The sequence below is a fragment of the Chelonia mydas genome, chromosome 4, assembly GCF_015237465.2.
Source record: "Chelonia mydas isolate rCheMyd1 chromosome 4, rCheMyd1.pri.v2, whole genome shotgun sequence".
NCBI lineage: Eukaryota > Metazoa > Chordata > Testudines > Cheloniidae > Chelonia > Chelonia mydas.
This window is the reverse complement of record NC_057852.1, coordinates 14,693,572-14,711,783: the sequence shown is the minus strand read 5'-3', so window position 1 is coordinate 14,711,783 and position 18,212 is coordinate 14,693,572. Positions and strand designations below refer to the sequence as shown.

The 18,212-nt window shown below is 42.0% G+C and overlaps 1 protein-coding gene across 2 annotated transcripts; it reads right to left on the bottom strand.

Moving 5' to 3' along the window:
- Nucleotides 1-1,535: 1,535 nt before the first annotated feature.
- Nucleotides 1,536-16,826, bottom strand: GRSF1 (G-rich RNA sequence binding factor 1). Of its 2 annotated transcripts, XM_027828179.3 has the most exons (10): nucleotides 16,504-16,825; nucleotides 14,908-15,061; nucleotides 13,743-13,898; nucleotides 11,611-11,754; nucleotides 9,223-9,358; nucleotides 5,821-6,008; nucleotides 5,548-5,672; nucleotides 3,929-4,064; nucleotides 3,588-3,671; nucleotides 1,536-1,719 (listed from the first exon to the last, which is right to left on the bottom strand). In XM_027828179.3, the coding sequence occupies exons 1-9, from the start codon at nucleotides 16,807-16,809 to the stop codon at nucleotides 3,613-3,615; spliced, it is 1,404 nt and encodes a 467-aa protein (XP_027683980.2). In that variant the 5' UTR covers nucleotides 16,810-16,825; the 3' UTR covers nucleotides 1,536-1,719; nucleotides 3,588-3,612. The 2 variants fall into 2 exon arrangements, with proteins under 2 accessions (XP_027683980.2, XP_043400657.1); XM_043544722.1 differs by lacking the exon at nucleotides 3,588-3,671 and having other exon boundaries at nucleotides 16,504-16,826.
- Between the last annotated feature and the right edge of the window lie 1,386 nt (nucleotides 16,827-18,212).

Here is an 18,212-nt window from a genome sequence, read left to right as displayed (position 1 = left end):
TACACAAGTGGCACCTTACTCATCAGTTTCGCTGGTTGTGTGGCCTTCATTTAATCACCTGTTTTTAGTGGCACTGCAGCAGTGTGTACCTGAGAGTGAGCAGCACATGTTTCTTAAACTCCAAGTTATGAAAGACAAGGTGGATTACACAGCTGTTAGTGTAAGGCTATTTTGGCCTCTACCACTTATTACAAAAGGTAATCGGTGAGGGAATGCAGCTTGGCTCTTAAACCTAGGATGAGGTGGTAGAGCTTTGTCACACTGGAGCACTGTTGAGCCAGGAAACACTGAAATGTAAACAGAGCCCCCCAATTTCCCCCAAACACTTTGTTTAGGGACTGAGTGGGTTATGGTGGTATAATATAATCCTTTCTTTCCCAGCTGTTTAAAGCTGTGCTTGATTTTGTCTTGGGGGGACTGGAAAAATAAGGATGTACACATTAGATACATCTAAACTATAGCATTTCCCATTGATATCACAGGCTGTGCCTCCCTGTGAACTGTCAGCCGGACACACTCCCACCAACATAGCTTCCACCTGTCATGGAGGTGGAGTAGTTATGCTGATGCAGTGCTTCTAGTGTAGAGCTGCCTTATGTCAGAACACAATATAGTACCCTTAAGCAGTCTGTCCATTTGGAAAAACTGATGCTTTGAAAGATGAGATTTTAAGGAGGCATTAATGCTCTTATCTACTGTAAATTCAGTAACAGTTTAACCAAGGGAAAGTGGAGACTTGCACCACCACAGTATAAGAAAAAGGAAATGAAATTAATTTCACCATCACAATAAAAGTTTGTCATTTTGAGTAATTGTAAAATACCTTAAGCCTTTTCCAACTGTGTACTAAGTCTAGCTTCGTGTAGCTACTGCAGTCTCCCAGCCAAGTACATGGGGAAAAAGCAGTGCTATTATACAATACACAGTTTAGAAACTATCCAGTAAAAGCAAATACGAAACATCTTTGATTAAATGTTTGGGTAGGTGCCTTTAAGCACTGTACAGAGAACAGTTACCTTTCACCTCACAGACTGTATGTAAATTTGTAGAAGTTTAATAAGCTCAGACAATTTCAAAGTGTTAACTCCATCCTTAAGCACAATGGGATGAGGGATGCCTGTTTTAGATGACAAAGGAAAGCACCTGTTAAAACAATAGGTAAGAGTTGTGGAACCATTACAAAATCTATATTAGAAACACATTCTGTGTTTTAGACTCTCTCTCTACCATGCTTTTGCATTTCCAAGCATTTTCTAGGATATTTAAATTATACAAAGCTATGAGGTAGTTGGGCTCTCGTTGACAGCATTGTTCAGAGGGTGCTCAACTATTGCTGGAATCTTTAAACAAAGGGTTCTTACCTACTAAGAACTGTTAAGCAGCTTAGGTCAAAAATAAGCTGTTGAACAGTAATGCAACAAGTAGGTGATATTTCAGTCACAGCAACAACCTAGATCAGAACTTACCCCTGCCTGTACTGTAACACAAGGACAGTTTATGGAATCAACCTTAATTCTGTTTTTACAGACAAATTCCACAGTGTGAAAACCATTTATTGTGCGCTTTACTACACAAACCCATGCTGAATAGTTTTAGATACAGATTGAATTGCCTTTGGAAAAACAAGATGTCCTTTGTGGTTTATCTTTGCTACCGAACAGGAGCACCTGTATTCTAGCTCCAAGAATGATGAGCAAACGAAACAGTTCTTGCTTCATTCTGAAAAGAAAGAGGAAAAAATGTTAGAGATTTGGGTATCAGAAGCTCTCATTTGGCAAATGCTAACTTTCTTCCACCCCAACACCCTTCCCCTAGTGGTGTTTGAGAGTTCTCTACTCTCAACAAGAATTAATACAACTCTTAAGTTGGCAGGAACGCTCAAAGCTTACCTAAATTAAGCCACCACTGAAACAAGCAGCTCTTTAAAATGGTATAAGCAGGCCCTCTGACAAGTCTGCTGAACTGGAAGAGATCCAAGCCCAGAGCTAAACCAAATCATGCTCTGCAAATTAACCCATTTTCAATAAGACTGCTCACCAGCATGCCCATTAAAGAGGTCATAGATGGTGCTAAATACTGCTGTCACACTTTGCAGCAGATGTGTAGTGCAAGTGTAGAACAGTTACTGCTTCCTCAAGTAACAAAAAGCAGTGTTGGAGATGGTCTTCAAGTTATGCATGAGATAAGTGTCTGCTACACTTGGCAAAGAAGATCAAAGCCTTGAAACTCAACTAGTCTCTGACCTCTAACCTAATCAATGTAGCACTTGAGTGGGTTCCATCTTCCACTGCATTTGCTACAGAGATCAGACTAGGAAAGTGAAGGGGGAGAGATGGGAACACTCTTCTATGCAAGGAATATATTCTAAAGTTCTACTCAATCAAAAAAAGTTAATTTAAAAAAATAAAGCCAACATTTATATTTTGCAGAAAACACTTAAGGGAAGAATCTACAATTATGTCTCGGAGCCCTATAGCCTGAGGACAATCTCCCTGCAGCAGGACAGCAGCCCCAGGTGTTCACTGCAGGCAACTACATATCAGCAACAACTTCAACTGCATGTGTTTAATCTCCACCCCTTTTTCTTGGCTCAGCTGATCCAAGTATTATGCTCCTGTGGAGCATCTTGCTTTCTTCCACCTCAATGCCTGAACAAAGCTCATGATGGTTCTCTGTCAGGTGGACTTTATGTAGCAGGCTCACAGTCCAAGCACAGCCACAACATGGGCTTTTTAAGGATGACTGACAAAGCCAGCGGTTATCATGAAAAGCCTTAAAAGACGTTTGCTTAAGTGAACAAATTTTGACCCTGGCCAGTAGCAACAACACTTGACTCGGAGGCTGGATCAAAAAAGTCAAGATTGCTCCCTCACCGTACACTCTCTCATTTGCCCAGTTCCATCACCCATGATGTAGGCAACGTATCACCCATGTCACCAAGAAAGAATGTTGAACAAGTTTTGCTTCTCATGGCACTCCACTGCTGTAGAAATGGTCAATACATTTTTCAGGTACACAACTCACAAAAATTAGTTCCACAACTGAGAAACTCATGAGCCTCGGCTTTCATTTCACCTTTCACAGTAATCAGAGAATCAGTGGATTTGGGTTGACGAGGGGGAGTGGGGGGGATGACACTTTAAAATTTGAATTCCAGCACAAGTTCACTGCGTAACAGAGTCCTATCAATTTCTGTCCAGCTATAAAGAGTCTGATGTGCCACAGCATCCCACTCAGTTCTGTCATGCTTCACTGAGTGTTGTCTAAATGAGGGCTTGATCCAACTCCATAAAGGAAAAGAATATTTTAAACAGGAATTGGATGGGGTCCTTAGGTCAAAATTTTCAAATTTGGGTGCCTGAAATAAGACCTCTGAGAAATTCATTATAAATTTAGATGCTTAACTTTAGGTATGGTTGTTTGAACAGTCTAGACTTAGATTTTGACTTTAAGCTACTTGTCTTAAATAGCTGAAGTACTGCATACAGGCAGTGTGCTATATGAGTACGCCTATGAAATAAGGGTCAAATTGTCCATCTTTGGAAACAGCGTGCATTTCAAGTGGGGGAAGGAGTTAATACACTTACCTAGTCTGAGATTGTGCCACTGTCACTAGCAATCTTGTTTTCTTTTTGGAGATGAATTCAGAAATAATTCAATATATCTATGCTCTGGGGAATAATTACAAAATGGTTTATAAAGTTTCTGAACAACAACAAAAAAGTAAGCCTGTATAGTGCATGCAACAGTCACACTGAGCAGAGTTAAACATTTCAGGCCTGAACAATTCGAGGCCTGGACATTGAAAGGTACTCTGTACTACACGATCAGTAGACAGCTCAAGGCCTGACAAGATGTTCCAGATGACTGGCACGACCGGGCTCGACAGCAAGACTGCACAGCAGAAAGACATGCAAGCACTACTTACGCACGTGTGACCTGTCCTTAGCCATAGCAGCAACTGCATCTTCATGAGTCTCAAAATGTACATCTGCTTCTCCTGTAGCTTTCCCACTGGAATTATATTCCATGGTGATTTTTGCAGGTTTCAGTGGAGCAAAAAACTAAAGAAAACAAAACCTAAGTATATATGGCTAGCAGGTAAGAGTCAAACTGAAAGGCAAGATGGAGCAATGGGGAGGAGGTAAGCTATGCAGTTTAATTCTACAAGTTTATTGCAGTGTTAATATTTCAACAAACCTTGGGAACTCCTATTTGATAGAATTAAAATGTTTTACAGTTAGTTACCATTTTTCTTCCACTTATATACAAGATTCCTTCCAGCATCAAAGTTAGTTGACCATTTTGTTACAACTTGGTTTCTCACTATAAAGGGAATACCCAAGTTGAAGTAAAATGGTCAGTTAAATTTGCTGCTGCTTAGATAAGCACAATCATATTTATCTGAACCCTTTTTATTCGAAAAACCCTTTTGACTAAATTTGCTTATGTGCCCCGACATTCACCACCTTGCATGGAAAAGTGTCCTGTTTGTCAGAATAAACGCCATGTCTCCTACCTCTATTTAGATTAACTATTCCCCCCCCCACACCAGAAAAAAAAAACAACCCTCAGCTGTATTGATTGCATAGCCATGCTTACAGCTAAACATAGGGACAAATGCTGGTTATATTGGACAAATCTTATCAAACCCATTGTTTTAAAACAATATTTTTTTGATTGATCTGCAGAGAAGTTTATTTAAAAGATATGGCATGAACATGTACACAAGAGCAGTCACCCACAGTGGTATGCCTTAAGCTATTGAAAAAATCTGTTCTTATCGTTCTCTTTTAACAAAACACATGCAAGACAGAATGGGGAGAAGAAAGCATGATGTCTATTTTAACATCTTTACCCAAAAATATTCTCCTAGTGAAGCTTCACGCTCTGCTGTTCTTGTTGCTCTTTCAATTCAAATTAGTTTTACCTTTCCCCCATGCTCTAGCCTTTTGCTAATAGCAGTACTAGCTCAAATACTTTAGCACAAAACCGAGGCATGGCAGCACTTTAGAACAGACCATTTGAACAGTGCCTACCACAATGACACACCAACCTAGTTGAGGCCTCTAGGCTCTACTGAACCATAAATGTTAAATAAAATAAGCAAGACGGAGGACTCGGCTATGGAATAATGATCTCTAATACAGCTTCAGATACCACAAGCCAAGTGACTTGTAACAGAGCTAGAGGATTTTTTTAGGCCTGAGAATTTTCACACTCCGAGGCAGAAATTGCTTGTGCATCTACCAAAAGTTAAATTTACAGTAGTAAGTGGGGCATTTTAACTATAAGGATTTAATTGGCTATTGAACCTGTTCTACCCACCCATCCCTTGACTTCTGCTCCCACCTACCATCCCCCACAATGTATCTGAATCTTGTCCTTTCAACTCTTTAAAACATCCTGAGTTTCCGCATGCAATCCATCTGGAAATTAGGCAGCATTAAAATATTTATAGCGCAAAAGATTGATACTCTTCAAAGTGTAATCAGGGTTTAAGTAGTCACCAATGCTGTATATTCAAGTGATCATACTGTAACGTACATTTACAATGTCTTGGGCACTAGCTTGGAAAGGCAGACCTCTCAGATGGACAAAATGCAGCGGTGATGAGGTACTCCCGAATTCTGAAGCATCCCGAGGCTTTTCAATCACTTCTCTATAAGATTCTTCACAGGTGAACAAAAGCAGCGTTAGTACTTGCAACATTACACTCTTCCATAAAAATGGTTTGTATGCATGTGTACACAGTGCACACAAAAGCAAGAGTATACGCAAAGGAGCTTCAAAGAATAAACGCAACAAGCAAGAACTCACCGTTTTCTTTTTCACTTTCACAAGCTGCTGTTGGTCCTAGGGTCTGACTCAATTCATTTTCTTCAAAGACTGATTCGGATTCTTTTATCAGTTTAGCAGTTGGATAAGTATTCATCATCTTCTTCCCCCTGTACGAACCGCTATGGGTTCGAACTTCACTCCTCCTACTTGGAAATATTTCTATATATCTAGATTTAAAAGGCAAAAGGATTACATGGTACGCCTACACACCCATAGAAAGAATACTGAATTTTCAAAAATGTTCAATTACTTTCAAGTGTCGTGCTATCAGAGTTCCTACTAGATGCTGCTTTGTGGGAGCTGAAAATCACGCATCACAACTTGCAGCTAGCATGAGATTCATTAAGAAGCAGAGAATTCTGGACAGTCGTTTTAAAGCTAAGTTTTCAACTGCACCAAATAAGCCTGCCTCTGCAACTTAAAATCAATCTTTTAAAGCTTTAGAAACTACTTGCTGCTTCTCCGGAGTAAATCCAAAATGGTCACAGTGATTTCAAGTGTTTAATGGGATTCTAAAACCCTGCAGTTTGTTCAACACTTATGTGACTATGTAGCCACTTGAAGGGTGGCTACATTTGCAGCACTCCTACAGACCAATTCAGTACTAAAAATAGCAGAATAAGTTAGGAAAGCATGTAGAAGAAAATAATGTTCTGATCCATACATAAGCACAGTTCCAAAGAGCATGAGATGAAACAATTGTATCAGATGAAGAAAGTGGAAGTGTGGTGCTCTAATGGCATGCACTGACTTCATACAGCTAAATTTCATTGAAGCTTTCAGGACAGTCCTGTCTAGAGTTGAGTTAAAGTTTACCTAGAAATACTGAGGTTTTGATACAAAACTGGTTGGGCCATAAACAGTGTAATTGCAAAGGATCCAGAATCAAATTAATCAGGGTAAAAGATGCAAGCATAAGAGGGACAAGTGTCTTATCCTAACTAAAATCTACTGTAAAATTACAGCCCTCATCCTTCAAGGAACAAATGCACCAACACCTCTGTGTCCCTCCTTCCATAATTCTCTACCTGAATAAAATCATCAAAAGGACCAAAGCAAGCCTGTAGCCATTCCGGGTCTTTAAATCTTACAAGCTATTAGGTATCATGCAATCCACGGTACTAAATCACAGAGCACTTAACTGGGAGTGCTGAGATTATGAAAATGGCTATCAAAAGTGCTGAGCCCCTTCAGAAGGGCTCCTAAAAGACAAGAAAGAATATTCAGGAAGATGGGGAACCCAGAGATGGTGCCCAGGGACATTAGGAGCCACCAGAGAAGAGACAAACCGCATTTCTGTGCAACAGTCATGATAATAAAAGCCACATAGAACATCAATTTGGTATGGACAAGATCTTTAGTCTACAGTGTAGCTGAAGTCAACGTATCTTTGATCGACTTAGAATCACTTACTTCGCGTCCTCGCAGTGCGGGATTGATGGACTCCGCTTCCACCTCTCACCCTGGGGGAGTTCCAGAGTCAACAGCAGAGCGATCGGGGATCTATTTATCACATCTACACTAGACGCGATAAATTGATCCCCGCTAAATCAATCACTACCCGCTTATCCGGCGGATAGTGTAGATGTGGCCTCTTAAATGGAGTCTACTTCAGTGTTTGAAAGGATGCTATCAACTTAATTCAGAACCAAAATTTACATTTTTGTTGCATAAATAATTTGCATTTTTAAAAAATGCTATTTTTAAACTTGAACTTCTCCTGTAGCAGTATGAATTCCGGTGGATCAGCACTGTACTAGTGCTGAAAAATAAACCATCTATTCTATTTTCAGTGGCTAAACAGAGATGCAAGCTGCATGGACAGTGGAAAGTCACTTAAATTATTAAAAGAGAAAGGACATTCTAAGGTGCTATTAGATGTAACACAAGGAAATATTAATAAGGAAGCACAGTTAATAACTGAAACTTAGATTATACAAAATTAGTCAGGAATCAAGAACATAGTGGAAGATGATTGCCAAGGGGCCCAATTTTTAAAGAATGGAGTGAAAATTAATGGGATAACACACAATTTAGATAAATAGAAAGTTCCAGAAAAACGGATCAAGATGAACTGCAATATCAAGGAATACTAATAGGACCCCATTCATATGAAAGAGGGGAAAGTTATCACAAAATAGCCAAGGCTTCTGTCTAGGTTACCCTTTTATTAAGAACCTAATGAAATCATGATTTGGTCCTATTCACACAGGCTGGACCGAACAGTGTTAGAGTAAAGTTGGCCTCAATAGTGTTTAACCACAATTGCTAAATTAGTCTGTTCCTAGTTACAGCTGGGGACATAGAAAGCAATAATGTGAAAAAAAATCTAGGGGAGAGAAGAGATGAGGGATGTCAGATTAGAGGCTCGCAGTATGCTGAAACTACAAGAAACAAAGCAAAAGCAGTTTTCCTGGGATGTGTTAATAAGGATTTTATATGTAATGACTGAGGTAACAATCCCACTTTGGTGAAGCCATGATTAGTATTGTATACAACTAAGATCTCTTCATTACAGATAACACTGATACAGTGCAGGAAATGCAAAGGAGACCAAAGATGCTAGAGGTTTTAGCAAGTATGATTTACAGGTGAAAATAGGTTAACATAAAACCCAGAGAAAAAGGTAGCTATGGCAACCATCTACAAATACTAAACAGAAGGAAAAATATTAAACATTAAGAAAGAATTTTAATAGATGGAATATACTTGTCAAGCCATGTTCTAATTAAAGGGGAAGCAGACACAACCCAATTTGTTACTCCTCCCTCTAGATACTGTCTGGATAACCTCTGACAGGAATGACTCAGACCTCTTTAAAATACATTTCAGAAGAACAATTTTTTTTTAATTTGGCATGCACCAGATTCCACCCAATTGCAGGCATCAAAAAAATGGCCTCGGAAAGACTATCCCAGCCCAGCAGATGCTTTACCCATTCTCCTGCAAAATTATTCCATAATGTTCCCATTTAAATCAGATGGGCACTGTTAAAGCCAGAATCCTGGATTAGGCCAGAGTAACGGACTACATCTCCCAGAAACTTTTTAACCTTCACTGTCTAATGAAAGGCATCCAGTTCCCTTAAGAATCCTAAATATTACATCAAAACATCTCACCAAGTCTCCACTCTGCACAAAATGTTTCAAACGACACTCATGCTAGCATGTATGGCTGGGGTAATACACACATCACCCAGTGAAAAGCAAGGTAATCAAGGCAAGGAGGGGGAGTGAAAGAGCATACTCTCAATGAACAATTTGGAACAAAAAGGTGAACACAGTTATGTTTGTTCACTGTTTATATCCACAAGCTTTAAATTATTCTGTATCCTTAAAGTCCTAATGTAAAACACTTAGTTAACCACACTGAAACACATACCGATTCCCAATTTCCTCCTTATGCTTTAACAAGGCTTGATTTGCCATTTCTGGTGCTGCAAACTGCACAAAAGCTTCTCCTGTTTTTCTTCTTCCTCTCTGATCCATGACAAAAGTCATCTCAACTATATCCAAACCTTTGGGGAGAGGAAAAACTTTTTTTTTATATGAGCTGTAGCATATGCATTTTTCCTTCTCTTGTTTTAAATAGATGAAAACTTACCTACTTCTGAACTAACAAGCTGCCCTGAATAGAACTGATCAAGTACTGAACGTTTTGGATTTTTTTAAAACTTATTCCTTTTCTACCTTTTCCTTGATTTGTACATAAAGTTTAATTTTATATGAGCTTAACTCTCGGAAATATTGGTCTGCCTGAGTTTTCAAAGAGAAAATAAGTGATTACTACAAGATTTCAGTTCTCTACATTCTTCTGTTGGGGGTTGTTTTTTTGTTTGTTTGTTTAAGGACAGAGGACCTAAAGCACATGAACAAGTTCTCCCTACTCAACAGCTGGCAGGTGCTCATTTTGTCAGACTTATTCTCAATTTCTACCAGCCCATGCAGAAGTCAGGGGAAGTATTCAACCATACTTAAATGATTAATTATTTTTCCCCTGTGCAATCCTTCCTGCCACACTTTAGAGAAGCCAGAGATATAATCATGATGTTTGATATACCCTAGAGCTTCTAAACCTCTACGCTAACTCTAAACCAAGGCTTGAAATGGACCAGGCTGGACTGAGTTGTTCAACTGATTTTTTCCTGGAGGGCTGTCATCTTGTTCTCCTTCATCATATTCGTTAGTAAGTACCTATCTAGCTGTTATGACTTTAAACACAGTCTGTTCACATTTTGAAGGCGACACAGCAACATCTGCCTGAGTTTGCAGACAGCCTGAAACAGTGGCTTTGATGAATTTGACAGTTCACATTTCTCTCAGGCATGTGTTAACTAGTGAGAATCATTTAAATATCAACATTGTTAACTATTTCAATGCTCAAACTACATAGGAAAGGAGTGATCACATTATGAAGAGGTGCACAATATACCGTTGGTGATATTTCATTTTGGCACCATTTTATCTATTATGTGCCTTAACTTTTTCATCTTATTTTCATCCTAAGCTTGGCTCTACAAAGTGGAAGCCAATCCTTCAGAGCACAGAAGGGAAGCCAACTCTCTCCCCAATCAGCGTGGGCCACCCCTCAGCAACAGGATTCTGTTCTGCTTTGATGGTGGGCATGCATCCCAAGTCTTAATGGGTGCTGCTCCTCCCTCTTCTAGAAGCTGTCGGCAGAATTTGTAATTGCTGCACTATTGCCTTCTGAGGATGCCAGAGCAGCAGATGTGGAGTTGCTGTGTATGTGTGTGTTAATACTGTAGGTGACCTTGTGACCGAGATAGACTGTGTAAATATAGTAGGGCTAGTGAAAGGTTTATTATACACCTATATTGGTTTAATTCAGCGAGGGCACATCCCAGCAGACACTGGAAAGACAGTAGCAAAGATACTGACTTCAAGGATACTTTATTTTGTTTCCTACAGAGCTGCAAGGCTTGTTTTACCAGGGCTGGGCGCTAAAAAATCAAAGGGTTAAAAACTGTTAAAAATGACTTAGCAGCTGTGAAGAAGGGTGATCAAAAGACTGAGCAGGATGACACACTGCCTGAAGTAAAGGGGTGAACTGGTTTGTGAATTAAGGGCAGAGAGTGTCATGTAGGGGGGTCATGCAGGAAGCTTAGACCTGCCAGTGTTCCCATGCAGAAGGCTGACAGACAAGTGTACAGTCGGTTTATTGTTTTAAGATCTTTTTCTCTGAAATGCTTCTGATTTCCTATTCTCTGCCTGTAGCACACAGTGGTGTAGTCTCCTGTGGGATATAACATTTTGGTCTAATTTTGGTTGCTGGGTTTAGCATGTGGATGCTGGTGGCCTGTGATATACAGGAGATCAGATTAGATCATCTAATAATCTCCTCTGGCCTTAAACTCCATGAACCAGTTTGCTTTAAGAAGGCTGTCTAGTCACTGGATACCACTGGTCACAGCCCTTGGAGGCAAGAGGGCAGCAGGTTCTGAATTTAAATCGGACCTGCTCAGTTAATCATGGTTCGTACCAGGGGACTGCAGCCAAAGGCTCGGTGTCAGAGTGGGAAAACTGCGTGATGCCACCACACCTGAGAAGGTGTGCAGTCAGACCAGGAGGGGTCAGAGGTGCAGTTAGCCCAGTAATTGTGAGAGCCATAAGTATCAACATGTCCTGCAGACAACAGGAGAAGACGACATCACCATATTGCACTTGAGAATCTCTACAATTCAAATTTACATCAGCTAAGCAGAAGATATTATTTAGAAGATATTAGCTGAAAAGAAAAGTCTTAAGTCACCTGCAAAGAACTCTGAAATGTCTGCTTCAGTACAACTGTAAGGAAGGCCTCTGAGGCGTACAACTCCATCATTAACTGCAGGGGATGAACTGGACTGCAGACTCTTCAATATGGCATCTACATCTTCATTATGTATTTCAAAAACTGCAAAGAATACAAGACAAGATTAGACTGTATATTTTCCTTTGCACCCCAACCCCTGCAAAGTCACCCCGAAGAAAGAAAGAAAGAGTCTCTTCTTGGTTTTGGGCTGAAGCAATAGGTTTCTTTCAACTTTAACTGTAGTTTTCACTTGGGTTTCCCGAGAAGTTTAAAAAACTTTTACAATAGGGGGGAGGGATAGCTCAGTGGTTTGAGCATTGGCCTGCTAAACCCAGGGTTGCGAGTTCAATCCTTGAGGGGGCCATTTAGGGGGTTCTGGGGCAAAATTGGGGATTGGTCCTGCTTTGAGCAGGGGGTTGGACTAGATGATCTCCTGAGGTCCCTTCCAACTCTGATATTCTATGAATCTATGAAAACTTATGTGACAGGGAAAGGAATCCCCTTCAAACCTGCAAGCCACACAGCAACCGATAGATCCTGTAGTGTGGGAATGGGGGTGGCTGAATCGGGGCACAGGGACAGATGAAGACAGGAGCAGCTATGCCTGGCTGAGTGAAGGTGCAGGGCTACATGAGAACGTGTGCAGATACGCCTGGTTGAATGGGGAGTGGCGATGCAGGGACACATGGGGTGGGGGCAGATGTGCCTGGCTGAATGGGAGAAGCTAAGGGTCAGCATGGGGGAGGTTCACCAACTCCTTAACAATCCCTCCTCCACTCTAAAAAACCCAAAACCCAGTTCCATACTTCTCCCACCCACACTTAACAACTCTCCAGGTTCACTCCCAAGCTTCTTCCCAGCAATTACTTCTTTGGCTCCCCTGTCACCCTGACTCCCCCAAGCCTTTGCATTGTTTCTGAGGGGTGCAGGAAATGTGTTTCTGTATGCTAGTTTAAATGAATTACTCAGCATTCTGTATTAATATGCCTAGTAACAAATCTATTGGTCAGAAAACATTTCCTGAGTTTTTTTTTGTAGTCTGTATTGTTACAGACATGCTTGCTGACAGGTATTTTGAAATAAATTACCAAAATAATTGAAACTGGCGTGATTATAGTGTGTTATTTTGACAAATAAAATATGTAGAATTTTGCAGAATTTTAAAATATTGTGCGCAGAACTGTTGGTGCAGAATTCCCTGGGAATACATAATGCCCTGCAGCTGTATGAATGTCATGATGCACAGCCTCCCTCATCAAGAGGGGAGACTGTGATGCATCATGAAAGATGGAGTCCAACCAGGAATCCCAGCCTATAGCAGAAGATGGGAGCATGAGATACCCAGGTTGTGGAGGCATTTCAAAAACGAAATGTTTTTATTTTTGGACAAAGTGTCTCAGGTTTTGATTTTTTTGTGGACAATTTTGATAAAAACAAAATGTTCTTTGTTGATATTTTCCATGGGAAAAGAATACATTTTCCAAACAGCTCTGTTGGAAGAATGACAGGAGGAGAAAAGGCTGAAGTATGTAAACCCATTACAGAGAAATGACAAGCAAAAAAAGGTAAGGAAATTCTTGGGAAAGTAAACAATGACTTTTCAATCCCCTTCTCTCCAAAGCTCTTTGTATTATTTGCCTAACCTTCTTCATAAAATGGAATCATGGGATAAGATGTGGTATGTGAGCTTCTGAGGGGATTCATTTGGCTTTGGTGAAGTTTGGGAGCAGAGAAGGAAAGCATATATGAAAATAAAGTTCAAAACAGGAAGCTAGCTTTAACTCTAGTTACCCTCCAGGCCCTCTTTAGAATTAAGAGTTGTTAAAAAAAAAAAAAAAACACAACACTGAACAATACCTAAAGGTTTTTGCTTATAGGTACTAAATAGTAAAACTGTGTGTGCTGACACTGATTGATATACAACAATCTTCACAACCACATTTCTTGTAGTTACTGTTTCAGACCTTTTAACTTCTACAACCCTTTTCCCTCTGTTTCCCACACAGTATATAACTTTAGTTTTGTTCCGAAATATTCTGCGCCTGTTTTAATATATGTAGTTATCTTCAAAACAGATGGATTACACGTACCTTCCACGTACCGCTGACCCATATATTTCCGGTGCTTTTCTAAGGCATTTTCCACATCCTGTTCTGACTCTAGTTCAATCAAAGCATCTCCTCTGCGTTTGCCATCCCTGTTTAAAAGGAAGTGTATCCCACGCTCTCCATTTCGAATCCTGCAGTCTAGAAAGTTACACACAAAAGACATGGTTAAAGAAACACAGTATTGATTTATTGTGTTTCTTCCTTACCATAATCTGCTGGTCCAATCGAAACTGAACATTCTGATCCTATATAAAAATTTCACCCAAGCAGCACACTACAGTATATCAGACACAGGACAGTAAATGCCATACAGATGCCATTATCTATCTATCTCCACATACACACAACTAGGCTCATACATTGCCTTAATTTCGACTGGTTATCAATTTAAGGCCTTGATCATACAATCTGTTCTAAACAGGTGAACATTTATACCCACATGGAGGGCCACAGAAGTCAGCAGAGCTCTGCACGGATGCAAGGATCTACCCACTTGGATCAGATTGCAGCATCAAGGCCTTACCTGCTTGGCAAATTTTTATTTTTTGAGTTTGTAATTCAAATAATGAGTATTTTAAAATACAACTTTAAAAATAAAGTTAAATGATTTATTTGTACAAGACCTGTCAATTAAGCAGAGTTTTACATTGTTTTATTTATGAGTGCAGGGTTCTTTTGTACATAATTCTACATTTGTAAGTTCAACTTTCATGATAAAGAGATTGCACTACAGTACTTGTATTAGGTGAATTGAAAAATACTATTTGTTTTTTTACAGTGCAAATATTTGTAATAAAAAAATAGTGAGCACTGTACACTTTGTATTCTGTTAAAATTGAAATCAATATTTGAAAAATGTAAAAAATCCAAAAATATTTAAATAAATGGTATTCTATTATTAACAGCGTGATTAATCAGGATTAATTTTTTTTAATCACAATTAATTATTTTAATCGCTTAACAGCCCTAATTTGTACCCTTATGAGACAGAGAGAGACTGAACACAGAATAAATAGCTCCACCATATCAAATACTTATAAAAATGGAACTGAACGGTAAACACAGGATTTAAGTTTTAGGTTCAATCATTAATATTTAAAAACACATTCAACCACATCACATCTCTGTATAAAACCAGATATTATACCAGCGAAAAAGCTAAGCACATCTTCAACAGTGCAAGAGTATGGCAATCCTTGGGCTCGGATAAGAAACACATCATCTTCCTCTCCAGTCTTGGATGGAATTGGTTCATACTCTGAGAGTGGAGGATACTCATCTTGAAATGAGGAACTCAAATCCTTTGAAAAAGGAAAACAGTATTATTTTTAAGAATAACAGCTGCTCAACTACTTGTTTCAGTGATCATTCCCTTCTGTGTTACAACTATTAAATGAATATTGTGCAGGCTCTCACCAGCAGTTCAGAGAAGTAAACAGAGATAAAAACAGTCTATTAGATTACCCAGTCAAACTGTAGGATTGCTCCTTATACAGATTTTTTCAGTCCCAGGAGTAGTAAGTGTCTTAAACAAAAAGAACTATTTCTTAAAAAGTCTGCTTTTCATGGTCTCCACCACAGACAATGTCTAATGACTGAGAGGTGCCTGAAATCTTTGGAAGAAAAGGGAAAACTACTCAGATTATTCATATTTTGTTACAAACTCAAACACAGACCCAGTTTTTGTGAAAAATTCACGTTTTACTTTTTGTTAAGCTGAAACATAGGACTGAAAAGTCCACACACTCCTCACCGAGAGCATGGAAGGAATAGTGAAATAAATGAGCTGAGCAAATAATGAGAAACTTAATTTTAGGGACCCTGAGCCAGTTGCCTAATGGCAACAGGATACACAAGACCTTCCTCTGAAAACCATTTTATGCTATGCTACAAATCTAGCAGATTTGAGCAATTAATCATTTTTAAAAAAAAGTTTCTTACACAAATCTCAGCGTTCAAGAAATTAGACACAATACAGGGGAAAAAAGCCCTGTATACAATAGTTCACAGTCATTTTACAGAATGATAGCATTCTTAGAGAAGTTACTTATACAAAAAAGTCTGTGGCTTCTAATTTGCAATCTTGACAAGAGACTGGGTATTTAACATCTCAGATAATGTCCTCCCCTCCTAGGCACGATGGAGAAGGCAACAGAGGTGACCTTCAACACTGGGTAAGAGAGTTCTCCCAAGGAGGACAAGAATTTCTTCTTAACCCTGTAAGGGCTCCAATAAATGGCTTTTCCACTGACCTCCTAGGTATAAACAGACACAGTGGCCAATAAAGATTGGGTGCTACCCACAGGAACAGGAACATGAGCGGGAAAAAACAGCCCCTCTCCCCCCTGGAAAGTCTTATATCACTCAGAGTGGGTGCCAGGGAGGAGACAGTGAGCCCAGGTAGTGACCCTAGGAAAGGGGGAGTTGATGGAAAAGGGAGTGACCCCCCCTCTAGAGGCTAGAGATGGGCGCCCCCCTACAGACTGAAGGAAAGGGAGCAGATTTCGGGGGACGGGGGCAGAGAATTCCTGCAGAGATCTGGGGGGGCAGGGGGTAGTCAGGGGAGGATGAAGCAACACCCACAAGATCCCCCAGAGATCGAGGGGTCAGTTACCCCCCCTTTAGGGTCCCCCAGAAAATTGAAGGCGGGACGTCAACCAGGGGGCCCTTTGGGAACCCCCCCAAGAAACGGGGAGCAGCGACCCCCATGCGGCCGGCGCGGGGTGGGCGGGGGGGATCGTACCTGGCCGTAGCTCCGCCCCGGGTGGGCCTGGTGCAGCAGCGGGCCCCGCAAGGCCCCGAACCCGGGCCCGGCCGGGCTGGGCAGGCTGCCGGCGGCCACCGCCACTTGCAGGCCCCGGCTCTGCGCGGCCGCCGCCCCCAGCAGCAGCAGGAGCCGGCGGCGGCCCGAGAGGCCGGACAGGCCGGCGGCGGAGGCGGCGGCGGCGGGGCGCAGGGGCAGGCAGGCCGCCCCGGTGCGCTGGCAGCTGCTGCAGCTGCAGCCGCAGCCCCGGAGCAGCGCGCCCAGCACCCAGCGCGTCCCGGCCATGGGCGGCGGCGAGGCGAGGCGGCGGCGGGGGCGGAGCGGGCCCGGCACATGCGCTGCGGCGGGGACACCAGGTGGCCCGGGGCGGGCGGCTCCGCCTCCCCTTCCCAGGAGGCCCTGGCGCGGTGGTGGGGCCGGCCCCGGGCTGGTTTCCATGGCGAGCGGGGCCCGGCCTGGGCGGGGCGCTTTGCGCCTCCCGCCGCCCCCTCCCGCGGGCGGGCTGGGTTTAGCCCCTGCGGTGGTACCGGGGTGAGCCTTGGGCTACACGGGGGGTGTCGTGTCCGGTGACTCCCTGTGTGGACGCTCCGAGCCCGGAAGAAGAGAGACTCTTCCCCCCTCCCCCAGGTCGCTGAAACCCCTGGCGAAAAGACCTCGGCTAGACCGAACCTGGGCAGGGGTTAGGGCTTGTCTGCACCTAGTCCGGAGCAGCGGCTCCCAGTGACCGTGTGGATGCTCCACCCCGAATAAGGGATCCTGGTCGCCCTTTAGCTTAGTGCGCTTTGATCCAGGGAGGCCGTGTTGCCTGTGGCTGGAGCACTGGGCGAGACTCAGGACACCTGGGTGCTGTCCCCGGATAATCCACGGGCCTGCCGGGTGACCTTGGGCAAGGGGCTTCACCTCCCTGTGGCTCAGTGTAACAACAGTCACCTTCTTTGTAAAGCACATTGAAGTCGACTGATGAAAAGTGCTACATAAGAGCGAGGTGGTGTTATAATAGCTTATATATCCATCTTGCGGGTGAGTAAACTGAGGCACGATGTGCTTGGGTAGCTTTTCTAGGTTCAAACAGTGAGTCTAGCAGAAGTGGGAAAAGAACCCATGAATCTGGACTCCCATGTCCCTGCCTTAATCATTTAACCATGTTGTCATCTCCCATTTTCCCTTCTAAACATGTTTCTCATTTTGAAAAGCTTGGTCACTAAGGAGAATGAAATTATGTAACTAACAGGCTGAAGGCAGCAGGAAAAAGATGAATTGTCTCAAATGAATAAGGCCTGACTAGGAAATTAGTCAGAGGTGTGAAAAATTGACACTCCTGGCAACGCGGTTAAACAGACCGAACCCCCCGGTGTAGACAGCAATAGGTCGAGGGGAGAATTCTCCTCCTCTCAGAGAGGTAGAATACCTATGCTGACAGGAAGAGCCCTTTCATCAGTGCGGGTAGTGTCTTCAATGAAGTATTACAGTGGTGCAGCTACAGTGCTGTAGCATTATAAGTGTTACTCCTGAGGGCATTCTGTGCCAAAAAATTATAAATTCTGCACACAGTATTTTAAAATTCTGCACATTTTATTTGTCATATAAATGTGGAGGCTCCAGCATGGCACTGGGGAGCACAGGCCACTGGATGCCCAGAGGTGGGAGATCATTGTGCAGCTCCCCCGTGGGACGTGAGGCTGCACCCA

Bases quoted from the DNA above. Each gene is read 5' to 3' on its own strand.
- GRSF1 (XM_027828179.3), bottom strand. From the start codon at position 16,809: ATGGCCGGGACGCGCTGGGTGCTGGGCGCGCTGCTCCGGGGCTGCGGC. The intron at 15,062-16,503 runs GTACGATCCCCC...CCTTTTTCAAAG, and splicing joins CGGGGCGGAGCTACGGCCAG to GATTTGAGTTCCTCATTTCA. The intron at 11,755-13,742 runs GTACGTGTAATC...TATTCTTTGCAG, and splicing joins GGGTCAGCGGTACGTGGAAG to TTTTTGAAATACATAATGAA.